This window comes from Aquila chrysaetos, chromosome 16 (assembly GCF_900496995.4).
Source record: "Aquila chrysaetos chrysaetos chromosome 16, bAquChr1.4, whole genome shotgun sequence".
NCBI classification, from domain to species: Eukaryota; Metazoa; Chordata; class Aves; order Accipitriformes; family Accipitridae; genus Aquila; species Aquila chrysaetos.
In genome coordinates, this window is record NC_044019.1 from 17,640,098 (window position 1) to 17,653,006 (window position 12,909).

General features: G+C 35.1%; 1 protein-coding gene and 1 non-coding gene across 2 annotated transcripts in view; both read left to right on the plus strand.

Moving 5' to 3' along the window:
* The window catches only part of IPO7 (importin 7), a 38,629-nt gene that overhangs the window by 20,787 nt on the left and 4,933 nt on the right, over positions 1-12,909 (plus strand). The window contains exons 9-24 of the mRNA XM_030038741.2: positions 85-219; positions 754-853; positions 1,949-2,025; positions 2,384-2,500; positions 3,278-3,367; positions 3,894-4,059; positions 4,770-4,930; positions 5,814-5,942; positions 7,569-7,635; positions 7,714-7,839; positions 8,153-8,250; positions 9,691-9,786; positions 10,798-11,018; positions 11,124-11,329; positions 11,929-12,135; positions 12,497-12,613. Coding sequence (XP_029894601.1) covers positions 85-219; positions 754-853; positions 1,949-2,025; positions 2,384-2,500; positions 3,278-3,367; positions 3,894-4,059; positions 4,770-4,930; positions 5,814-5,942; positions 7,569-7,635; positions 7,714-7,839; positions 8,153-8,250; positions 9,691-9,786; positions 10,798-11,018; positions 11,124-11,329; positions 11,929-12,135; positions 12,497-12,613 — 2,113 coding nt within the window. The remainder of the gene's footprint in view (positions 1-84; positions 220-753; positions 854-1,948; positions 2,026-2,383; positions 2,501-3,277; positions 3,368-3,893; positions 4,060-4,769; positions 4,931-5,813; positions 5,943-7,568; positions 7,636-7,713; positions 7,840-8,152; positions 8,251-9,690; positions 9,787-10,797; positions 11,019-11,123; positions 11,330-11,928; positions 12,136-12,496; positions 12,614-12,909) is intronic.
* LOC115352239 lies at positions 3,563-3,744 on the plus strand. The gene has a single exon (XR_003927040.1). It is a non-coding gene; the product is annotated as a small nucleolar RNA SNORA23 (small nucleolar RNA).

Consider the following 12,909-nt stretch of genomic DNA (forward strand, 5'->3'; position numbering starts at 1 on the left):
ATAGGATTGTGAGGTAGGGTAGAATTCTTGTGGTTAAATAGTCTGTGCTCAGTATAAACTATTGATGAGATCTGATTTTTCTAGGTGTTGCTGAAGGTGTTGTATCAATACAAGGAAAAGCAGTACATGGCTCCTAGAGTTCTGCAGCAAACACTGAATTATATCAATCAAGGAGTGTCACACGCAGTCACCTGGAAGAATCTGAAACCTCATATTCAAGTAAACCATTTTGGGCGTTTAATACTTGGATGACTCAGTCGTACATTAGTCAGTCTGTTGTATGCTGTTTCTATCCTTGGTAGAATTCAAGTTTTAGGGACCTCTGTTATAAATTGCTAGTGGAAGGAATTTAAGCGTGTTTGGTGAAGGTTACCTTGATACATGAGCAAAGCTAGCTAATTGCTTTTTTTGCTGTCAGTCCTTTGTGCTTTTAACATATTAAGGATTACAGCGTAACACAGCAACACAACAAATTTGGAGATGCTGTTAACTACTGAATTTATGACATTGAATCATCTCCACATACCATTATGCAGAGCAAATCTAATAGCTTGCGCTGTGTTGTAGCTCTGCCTTAAGTTAAAAGATCTATTTTTTGTATGGTAGCACATAAAATCCACTATGTCCAAATAGTTTTAGAATGTTACCATTTTATGTGAGAAGTGACAGGATGAACAATCTGTGAAATACAGGACAGAATGCAGAGATAGATTTAGTAGTGCTAGCCTGTTTTCAACTTTTTCTTTGTTGCAGGGAATTATCCAAGATGTTATTTTTCCATTGATGTGCTATACAGATGCTGATGAAGAGCTTTGGCAAGAAGATCCGTATGAATATATTCGCATGAAATTTGGTGAGAATATGAAATCTACTGATGTTAAAATATGACTTCACACGAAGATGGGATTTTTTGTAGTTTTTTGTGAAAATAGAGATGGCTTTAATCTTTAAAAGGGGAAAAAAACCCAAACAGTTTGTATTAGCCAAATAATATAACTTCATATAGTTAACTTTTGGTTATACTGGTGGAAATGACAGATAACATATGACAGTCAACAATGACACAGGCGTTTCTGCACTTGAAAAAGTAGCTAATTTTGACAGTTACAAAGTTTTTGGTTTAAGTCAAATTGTCCAGGTTTTGCTAACAATAATTATGTAAGTTTAATGTTATTAAAAGTTTATGCTTTACCACAGCTATTATTTCAGGCCCTGGAGTTTTTACTATCTTAAGTAATTTCACACGTGGCACAGTACAGAACAGATTTACTGTAATGGTAAATGACGTTATGAAGTAAGCCTAGCATTCCAGACTTTTCTAATTTCACCTCCTGTGGCTTGCTACTTTGTTGTTGGCGCTTACTATTAAGTCTATGCAGTCCTTTCAGGCTGGGGAAGAAAGAAGATACTTCATACTTCCTGAACAAATTCTTCCCTCCACTAGGACTTTTATGTGGCTAGAACAAGGAATTTTGATGGGTTTGGGAGTTTCTTATCCCTCAGGTCAAAGGCAGACCTGTAAACAGTACAGATACTGTACAAGGCTCTGATAATCCTCTTCTGCAGAAAAATAAGAAACTGAGCATTTTTAACTCAATTATGTATGCTTACCTGTACAGCAAATAGAATATATGTTAAAAATTGACTGCTGTGTCTGCTTCTACTGTTACAAAAGATTTATCTTAAAAATAAGGAAGACATACAATTTCAAATTAGACATGTAGAGCCAGTGATCACAAAAAAGGTGAAACATACATATCGGGAATCTCCAACCATATGTTACTGGTTTTTGGTCTTGGAACATCTGTAGTAAGAAAGCATGATTAACCACCTGGAAAAAAAGGAAATTTTTTTCTCTTTTGTTTCATATTAAATCATTACATTACATTAGGATCATGAACTGTAGTAAAGGATAAAAATTTATAGCTGTTATATGTTTACTTAATAGATGTATTTGAAGACTTCATTTCTCCAACAACTGCTGCTCAGACATTATTGTTTACATCATGTAGTAAAAGGAAAGAGGTAAACTATTCAAGCATTTTACTTCAATACAATGTTAAGTAGATTTAGTTTATAGTCTCCATTTGCTGAAAGAACTACTAATAAGAGTTTTACTTCTCTGCTCTCTGTCATATCATAGTACACTAAAATTTATCATTTCTCTCAAATTTATTTTGCACTGATCTATTTGTGATTTTTGTATTTGCCAATTCCCCTACGACCTATCTATCAAGAATGTTGTGTGTTTATAACAAAGACATAAAACATTACCCAGTTCCAGACTTGGAGCAGATTATTAGATTTAAACATTTCAGAGCACTGAGAATGGTACCTGAGATGATTGATTGAAATACTTTGACTAACCTTACATGTAATCTAGGTCTTGCAGAAGACAATGGGCTTTTGTTATCAGATCCTTACGGAGCCAAATGCTGACCCTCGTAAGAAAGATGGTGCTTTACATATGATCGGTTCTTTGGCTGAAATTCTTCTAAAAGTAAGCATAACAAATCTGGTGGTTCTTCTGGTTCTTTTTTTTTTTTCCTCCTTTCCTTTCTTTCACATATACTGTCTCAGAAGAAATGAGAATAGCTCTTTGAGTTTACAAGTTTTTGAATCAGTGCCAGTTGTTTTTAAAGCTGTTGAACTTAATTGTTTTGGTGTTGTTGCCAGCTTAATTACAGAAGTTTTATTAGGTCGTGTTCAAGTTCAGATTATTGTTTTAAGTTCCTTGAAGTTCTCTGCTTCTAGTAAGAATTGCTACAACTTTTCTTGTGCTACACTTAACTACATTCCCTTTTTTGTGGAAGAAAGGAAAAAAAAAATCCATCCAGGGAGAGGCTGTTGATTTAGTGAGATCTTTTCTGTGTGTAGAAGAGAAAAAATAAAGTGAAATTAGCAACCTTGCTCAATTAGAATGGTAGCAAAAAAGAGGCAGGGCATGGACTTGTATTTGGACCACAGCTCTGAGAAATTTCCCTGACTACTTTTGCTTTTGATACTAGAGTAATGTATTGCCAAGCAAAGGTTTTTTATAGGAGTCAAAAAATGACAGGAAAAAAAGTGTCACTATTTTGACTGAAAATTTTAAAAGTAGGATCCAAGTTTAATTGCTAATACGGGATTTCATTGTTGCTTAATGGACTTTAATAAAGGGGGAAGTTAAAAGTGAGGGGTTTGTTATGCTGTTCACACTTGTGACTTTTTTACTGGATTAGAAATGCATTTTTATATAAAGTTTTAAACTGATGTGTTTCTATTCATATTCTGACAGAAGAAGATATATAAAGATCAGATGGAATATATGTTGCAGAATCATGTGTTCCCTCTCTTCAGCAGTGAGCTGGGTTACATGAGAGCACGGGTAAGAAAGTGTAAGATTTACTATTAAGACACACTGTTCCAACTGAAGAGTTCAGGAATACTCTTTAAGTTTTTCCCTCTAACAAATGTACTCCTTTCTGCACCTTTTCTGTGATAATCTCTGAAATAAGCACAAAATTTAGTATCAGTCTTTATGTATGATTATAGATAGCTACTGTGTAGTTCTAAAATGGCTGCAGAATTGTGTGCATAGTTTTCCATCTGTGTCTGGTGGTATGGTCTATTTGTGTTTTGCATTTAGACTGTACTGCTCACACAAAACCTGTGGCCAAAGATGAACTTGAGATCATAGTACTGGTCTAGTGATGTCTGAAAGACAAGCCTCCCACTGGCCAGCCTCCACACTCTCTAACATCTTCATCTGTTAAAAAAAGTTTTACAGTATCTTTATTCAACAGTAATTGTACTTCAGATTTAATAATTCGTGTAGGTATGGGTATACAACTAGTTGATAATCCTGTTTGTAGGTTTCGTAACTATGAATTTGTTCAATGTCTTTTTTTCAGGCTTGTTGGGTTCTTCATTATTTTTGTGAAGTCAAATTTAAGAGTGACCAGAATCTCCAGACAGCCTTAGAACTCACAAGACGGTGTCTGATAGATGATAGGGAAATGCCTGTGAAAGTGGAGGCTGCAATAGCACTTCAAGTTCTGATCAGTAATCAGGAAAAAGGTAGCCCTCTTTTCTTAAAGCTACAACAAGCTTTAATGGAATGGGTATTAATATTGCGATGTTCAGTGAGACTTGTTCTCTTCTTTCCTGATGTTAATTTACTTCTTGCAATTGTAATTTGTAATCACTTACTGTAATTTTCCAGCCAGAAAATTTTATATTTTTCATAAATAACATTGTCACAATTTCATGGTACAATAAATCCAGTTTTACAGTACCTACTCGTTGAATCAGAAATACAGTGGCAATATAAGCATCTCTGTCTTGGCATACATTCATTCATGTTAAAATTTTTTTTTTTTTTTTTAAAGTTGTCTTTATCGTGCCAGGCTTTACATTGCTTAGTATTCCTGAAGCTGGCATAAAAGCCACAAAGCAAACATAAATTCTATATCAAATACTTTGGCTAATTTGACAAAAAGGCATATGTACCCGTTCCTGTTCAATCAAAATTTGCCTTGATAAGTAGTCTTGCATTCCATAAAGAGTGTAGAACTCTGGTTTTCATACTTCAGTTGTGATCACCTTGGTATACATTTTTATTAAAGAATACTCTGAATGTTAGTATTGCTATAATGATTTATACTACCCACATTTTGGTATGTTAATGCCAAAGCACTAAATATTAAAGAAGTATATATTGACTTTCTTAATACTGATACTGTAGTTTTGTAAGAATGTTAATTCAAATATTTCCATTTGTTTTACAGCTAAAGAATATATTACTCCATTCATTAGACCTGTAATGCAAGCTTTACTTCATATTATAAGAGAGACTGAAAATGATGATCTTACTAATGTGATTCAGAAGATGATCTGTGAATATAGTGAAGAAGTTACCCCAATTGCAGTAGAAATGACACAACATTTGGTAAGACTTTCTGGTGACTTAGGAAGATGTTTAATACGTGAAAGATTGGTATTTAAAACTAAGGTAGTTGTCCATTGATTAATATCTGTTGTTACTCCAGTCTGCTTAAGTGCATTGATACAAGTAATTTTCTTCTACGTTTAGACAGTTTTTTCTCAGAAGTGGCTTCATCGCTTGAACTAAACAGAAATTTCTAAGAATGATTGTAGAAATGTTTGAGAAATCTTTGGACATATTTTCTCCTGGTAGTGTTAATAATGAATTTTGGTAGCACATTTTAGGTAGTCTCTACAATGTGACTTAGGTTTTCTGTTTTAAAATGGGAAATTAAAGAGCAGATTTTTAATAAAAAATTTGGTGTGAAAATAATGTTATGTTGTATGTAATGTGAAAATAAAATGGCATCTGCAGGAGAAATTCAGAGCTGGAATGGAGATATCTAGCAAGTTGTACTAATGGTTTCAAAAGCAGAGGTCAGGTCAGTGCTTCCCTATTAAAGGCCCTTGCCTTGAAGTTACAACTAAATTGTTTGCATGTCCTCTCTGGGAATGCCTGCAAAGTGGTCCAGTCTAGTTCCGCTACCAATTAAACCTTGTGTCAGAAAAACTTACTTGTAGGAAATGTATTCTTTTGCATGGAAAGTAATGTCATTTTATTCATGAATGGATAAAGGATGACAGCTCAAATGGCTTAACATTCAAATTTTATCAGTCTTGAAAACAAACTCTGGAATGGAGTAGTCACCCTCTAATATTCATACACTTTTTCTAGCAGAAGTCGTCCTTAAATTTTGTAGAATACCAGACTTGCACCATCGTTCTTCATCTCCAAGCATGTCCTAGTTAAATGACGTATTTATGGGTTGTTTTGATATTACTTGCAGGCAATGACATTTAACCAGGTGATCCAGACTGGACCAGATGAAGAGGGCAGTGATGACAAAGCAGTGACAGCAATGGGAATCTTAAATACTATCGATACACTTCTCAGTGTAGTTGAAGATCACAAGGAAGTAAGTAAAAATTACTTTAAAGCTAATATGTATTGTCCAAGACACTGAAAGTTTGTTGTACTTCCAGTGTTCCTGACATTGTTATCTGAAAAAGTGTCCTTTTCAGCCAAAAATATCTTAAACTAGAAAACAGTGCAGTACTTATCATGCAACAAAGTTGTAACAGAGTGGGTCACATTTCTAACACAATGCTTGTAGTTATAGAGCATAAATGTTGCCACAGTATTTCTCATAAGAATCCAGGTTCTTGTTCAAATAGGTGGAAGCAACTTGTCTGTAACAGATGGAACTGTCAGCTCATCTGGAAAAACCCATCTGATTTGATGAGGTCTGCCCTTCAAAGAAAATAGATAAAACTTCAGTTAGCTTTGAACATTGACTGCTGACTTAGTTTGCTTTCTGCAACAGAATCAATGTCTGTAAATACAGCTGTTGTGGCTATGCTAAATGGTAGGGCTTTTTAAACCTGCCTATTCTGCACTGTAGAATTCTCCAGTGTCATGAAAACTTGTTACTTAGTTTTGTTTTACGGAATGGACTAACTTCTGTCCAGAGTACAGCTTGTTCAAAAGATGCTATTGCTGACTAAAATCCTCTTGACAAAGTCAGCTACTGTTTTTTGATAAATAGATTATAGTTTTTTAGTGACTAAATAGTTCAGTAATAAACTGTACTCTTGGGGTTCTGAAGACTTTACTAAGGAAGCAGCATAATACAAATTCTGAATGCCCAAGGGCAGAAGCCAGTGCTGCCATGCAATAAACCAAGGACCAGTTCGGCTTATTTACTTGTTGCTAAAGCTGCCCAGCAAGCTTTTCATGCACTTGTTTTTGTCAGCGGATTCTTGCTATCTAAATGAAAAGTTTGTGTAATGATATGCTAGTCCTGAGGAACTCAACTGTAAAAAGTTGATCAGTAAACACTTAGATTTAGAGACATCTCACACAGGATGCCCAGTGTTCCAAGAGGTAAGGTATTTAGCTGGTTAGTTTCAAATCCTGTTCTGTATAGCTAAGACCAGAAACTCAACCCTTATTTGTCCTTATGCAAGGTGAGTGCCCTGAACAGGTGAATGACTGTTTTGTTAGCTGGTCCATGGACTAATAAATACTAATTGGGAAGAGTGTCTGAATCTGTAGACCAGCACTTAGACTGTTTGTCCACATACCATGTGAACATCCTAAGCTAGGTTTGGGAGGTGGCTTGGTATTTGTTTGGTTTTGGTTTTGTTTTGAAATTTCACTTTTCCAGAACACCAAATACTTCCTGTAACTTCCATTGCTTACCCTTTTGATGTATATACATTTACTTAACTGTGTTTTAATGGAACTGAACTGTTGCATAGGGTTACTGTCAGGCTTTTCTTTTTAAAGGATACCCTAAAATGAGATTCTTCCAATATTCAAAGAATACTCCAAAACCAGCTTGTATTAAAGGCTATCTTACAAACCCTTAGCTAAGAGTGCTGCTCTTACACATTTAGTGGTCTAAAATGTGAGAAATTTTTAATTGCTTTTAGAAGACTATATTGTGTAAATAGAAACTGCTTTGAGTCATTTTATTTGAAAATGTGTTTAATTTCAACTCCAAAGTATTGAAAACAGTCATAAATCTCCTTTTTTTCAGATTACCCAGCAGCTGGAAGGGATCTGTTTGCAAGTGATTGGAACAGTTTTGCAGCAGCATGTATTAGGTATATGTACTTCTGTTGGCTTATTTTTTTAAGTGTATGCGATTGGCATTAAATTTACCTCTATTCTGTTTGTTTTAGAGTTCTATGAGGAGATCTTTTCCTTGGCTCATAGTCTGACCTGTCAACAAGTTTCTGCACAAATGTGGCAGCTTCTTCCGCTTGTTTTTGAAGTCTTTCAGCAGGATGGCTTTGATTATTTTACTGGTAAGTAATACAAATAAATCAGAAAGCCAGATGATTTCATATATGCGATTTCAACCATACAATGAATTGCATCTTGATTGAAATGTTAGGAGAACACTGAAGTGAGGTTACACTTGCAGTATTTTATTCTGCTGCTGCTGCAACCAGACTTGTTTTGCTAAGGCATCTATGACTAGATGCATGCTTATCTTGACAAACATTAAGCAAGACTGTAATTAACTTATTAATACATAGATTTCAGCCTGATTTTAACAGCTCGTCTAATAAAACATGCAGACAATATCTAACTGTGATCATTCTTTTTTTAATACAGACATGATGCCTCTCTTGCATAATTATGTTACTGTTGATACAGATACACTTCTGTCAGACACAAAATATCTTGAAATGATCTACAGTATGTGCAAGAAGGTAAGTAGATTCCTTTGTGATAACAAAACCTGTGATCTCTGAAGTAATACACTGTTAAACTGGGTGCTTTTTTCCACAACAGCAGACTGAAACTGAAGAATTTTGATGTCTGCTCTTAAAGCATTATGCTATTTAACATTCTCTGTGATTCCACGAATTATTAAGTTATTGCGGAGAAATCTAAAGAGGTTGCATCAAATTTCAGACATATGCTTTTGCTAAAAGGGAAGAATAAATCATATACAATAAAAGCGGATTAAACAACCCAGAGTTTTGTGCATGTGTGTTTTGTGTAATACACTTTGTGCATATGGGCACGCAAAACAGGCGTATGCATATTGCAAAAGGTGGATGGTTTTTTTCATCTGAGGTTCGTAGCCTTGCTATGGCTAGGATACCACATACCATCTGTATGCTAAAGGTCTTAAATCTATTAGCTAAACCAAGTGGAGTAGGGATGGAAAGTAGAGGGATAGAAATAGGAAGTTATTTTCCGAAGTTTGTGCCAAGTCAGTGATGAAAGCTGGGACCAGAATGCAGTTGTTGTCAGTCCAGTCACTTTTGGGCAGTGTTTCTGTATTTAACTTAGCTTCTCAGCTCCTGTGTATTATAGGTAGCTGCCAACTGGGCTTTCTTAATCCAATCAATATGTAGAATACAAAGCTTTCCAGAATGTTAGCCCTATGTGAGGAAATGAATAATTCTTTATAAGATAGTGTTAATATTTTATAATCTGTAATAGTAGTCTGTGGGGATTTCAGTTTTCCACTTCTGGATATCATGTGTTGTGTCTATATAAGAGCTATGATGAACTGTCAGCTGCCCTGCCCATGGTATTTCCTGAGTAATTCTTTTGAAGATGTTTAAATATTATAGTGAATAACTCTTGACAGCCTTTATTTGAAAACAAGTTGCAACCAGGCTGACTAAACTGATTTTAAGTACTTGAACATTTTGTATAAATAAAAAAGAAAATTAGCCTGTTATAACCTCTTAGTGATTAGTGTTTTATTAGCTGAGCACAGTGAATCTTTAACACAGAAGTTTTAGGTATTGCATGGTCTCCCACTGGATATCCCAAGTTTGTAAATATCATTTTTATGAAATTCAGTACACGAATGCGTAAGAAAAATTTTTGTTACATGTATGGAAATAAACCTTTGCAAAATGCCAGCTGATGCTTATACAGTTACTGTTGTAAGCTCTGCGTCCATAGAGTTATTGAATATTTGTATATGTAGATTAGTTTTACCTGCATTCAGCAACATTTCAGTCTCTAGTGATACTGTGCCATTGCTGTAGATTTGGCTGCTTCACTGATGGATGTTTATGCTAGCATTGTAATAGAGCGGGAGAATTTATATTAGCTTTTCAAAGCAAAGCAGTATATAGAAAATACTTCTTGAAGGGATATTGTCAACATTAATTGTTATTTTTCAGGTCCTTACAGGAGTTGCTGGAGAAGATGCAGAATGTCATGCAGCAAAGCTGTTAGAAGTGATTATTCTTCAGTGTAAAGGGCGTGGCATTGATCAGGTTGGTAACAACTTTGGTTGCTATAACTAACATTTTAAAAATATTTTATTCTCAAATATGAATTGATTATGTATTAACATGAGTTCTGTTCTGAGAAGCTTGTGTAGTGTGACTAATAATCTTGTGTTCTACTTTAGTGCTACTCAATTAACAGCACTGCAGAGATAGTTACTGCACACTTTGTCTCCAGAATTTGGGACACTGCGAAACTCAAGTGTTTTCCAGAATCTGGAAGAGTACTGCTTTAGGTGCATCTTCATTCTAAAAGTCGATTATTTATATTCTAAGTTAATTCTAGTGAATATTTCATGAAAACTATTCAGTCTGTTAAGTTAACAGCCTTGAAATAAATAAGAATGAAAATGAAGTTCCTAGAATCCCAGTTGATGTCATAGAGGAACCAGGGACTTTGTTATGCACATATGGAAGTTGGAATTTGAGAGATGAATTTGTGTGCTTCCGCTGTGTACATGACAAGCACTGTATAATAGCTGTTTAAACGTTTTTTTGCAAGCTTTTTAATATTTGTGGATATGATTCTTGGAAACTTTAATTTTTAATTTATTTGAAAGAATATCTTCTATAGCTTTTTTTTTTTTCAGTGTCACATCTCTGAAGAGACTGTTCCTTTGAATAGCTGTTTTCTTGGAATGTTAGTAATATCTCTTGACTTTGTTGTAGATATTAAAAAAGACTAAGTTGATTTTTCTGGACTTCCTAGTGTACATATTTCCTCTGTTTTTCATTTTTAAAACACAAGATATAGAACCAGGAATTACATCTACTGTGCATGATGTCACAAAATCCATGTGCTCGGAGTAGATAAAATATTTTCACTTTTTCATTTCATCTTTGTATATGACTTCTGGCAATTAAAAATTATTCCTGTTTTATGCCCTCTGTGTTTATGCGCCAGAGTAGTTTTATGCCATTTCTCAGCTTTAGTGTGAAATACAGAACTACAAAATTTTATTTTTGATCACTAAATTTGTAATGGTTCTCACTCTTCAGTGCATACCCTTATTTGTGGAAGCTGCATTAGAGAGATTGACCAGAGAAGTGAAAACAAGTGAACTGCGAACAATGTGCCTCCAGGTTGCCATAGCTGCTTTGTATTACAATCCTCATTTACTATTAAATACATTGGAAAATCTTCGTTTTCCCAATAATGTGGAGCCTGTCACCAATCACTTCATAACACAGTGGCTTAATGACGTGGACTGTTTCTTGGGGTAAGTGTTTCTAATTTTGAAGATTATTCTCTGTGATACACCTCTGTATTACAGGCTTGTAAATCATAACAAAAGTTGCAACTTTTTTACTCTTTTGTTTTGTAGACTTCATGATAGAAAGATGTGTGTGCTTGGCTTGTGTGCTCTTATTGATCTGGAGCAAATACCACAGGTTTTAAATCAAGTTGCTGGCCAGATCCTGCCAGCTTTTATCCTTTTATTTAATGGATTGAAAAGAGCATATGCCTGTCATGCAGAGCACGAAAATGACAGTGATGATGATGATGAAGCTGAAGAAGATGAGGAAACAGGTATGGAAACTGAAACATCACTGTTACTTTGTATTTTTCATTTACTCTGATGGAGATGCAGAGTTCCTTTGTGGAATTCTTCAAAGTTCCCTAATTCCAAAAATCAAAAGCTGTGGTAGAAAACATTGGACATCTTTTAATGACTTTCAAGCATATCTGACTTACTTTCCAGTCACTCTTAAAAACTTAACTTCCTAGGCTGAGTTTCTTCAAAGTCACATCAAACTAGTGTGTGGATGCTGTCATTGCTGAAAGGAATTATTACTCGGGCATGTTTCCCATTTGAGTGAGGGGTAAGAGTCAGCAGAAGGAGTTTCCAGGGATCCTTCTAATCCATTGTACGGTTTGGACTATATATTACAAGCTGTCCCATGAGCTGCTGGTGTTTTAGCTCTGTATTGAAAATGATAGTTCTTGTGAATTGCCCCCCCTCCCTGGACTAATGGCACTAGGCGAGGAGTTAAGTGAGCTTCCCCTTTCCTAGTCTGCACTGTTCTCCGTTCCATTGCCTGTTCTGCATAATCAGCCATCTTTGTGAAGAGTCGTTCTTACTATTCTTGAGATGATAAACTTTTTTGTGTGTGTGATATTTAACTCAGAGGAATTGGGGAGTGATGAAGATGACATTGATGAAGATGGTCAAGAATACCTAGAAATTCTAGCAAAACAGGCAGGTGAAGACGGAGATGATGAAGACTGGGAAGAAGATGATGCTGAAGAGACTGCTTTGGAAGGCTATTCCACAATTATTGATGATGAAGACAACCCTATTGATGAATATCAGATATTTAAAACAATTTTTCAGAGTAAGCAACTTTATTTCCTTTCCTGGCTAACAAGTTATATTTTAACTTAATTTTAGTGTATACTGTTGTAAACTAGAACCTGTTGAAAGCTTCCAAACAGGCTTTCGAATATGTGCTTTGAACAAGTTCTTTCTTTGGAAAGGGGAAGCCATTGTTAAACTTTCAGAGCAGGGGAAGATGCTTGAATTAATTTATGGTGGGAGGGAAGAGGTCAGAAGTTGTGTTAGTGTTTTTAAATGTCTTTTATGTAACCCAAACAGAATATTATTCTGATTAAAATGGTAATGAGTTAGTAAGCTTTGAGTTAAAGAACATTTTAATGAACACTTTCCTTTTGCTTATGTGTTTTTTTTTCTTGCAGCAATTCAGAATCGTAACCCTGTGTGGTACCAAGCTTTGACACAGGGTCTTAATGAAGAACAAAGGAAACAATTGCAGGACATAGCAACTCTGGCAGATCAGAGACGAGCAGCACATGGTATTTTTCCCCCTTTATACCATTAATTCCTGCTTTTGCTGTTTGAATGCTGTTTATGTGCTCAAGAAGCATAATACAGAAAAAGCCTATAATTCAAGCCTGATAATGTCTTCATCAAAGCAGAGTTGGTTTACACTCCAGAGATGCTTGAAATCTCTTAAGATTGTCAGGTCACAAAGCCTCAATGCACAAATTGTATGGCATACCACAGGTGTAAGGAATGATAGAAATGTCTTAATGAAGTAGCCAAGTAAATAAAAGCATATTTGTCATAATTGCTTGGATTTGAAAACAAA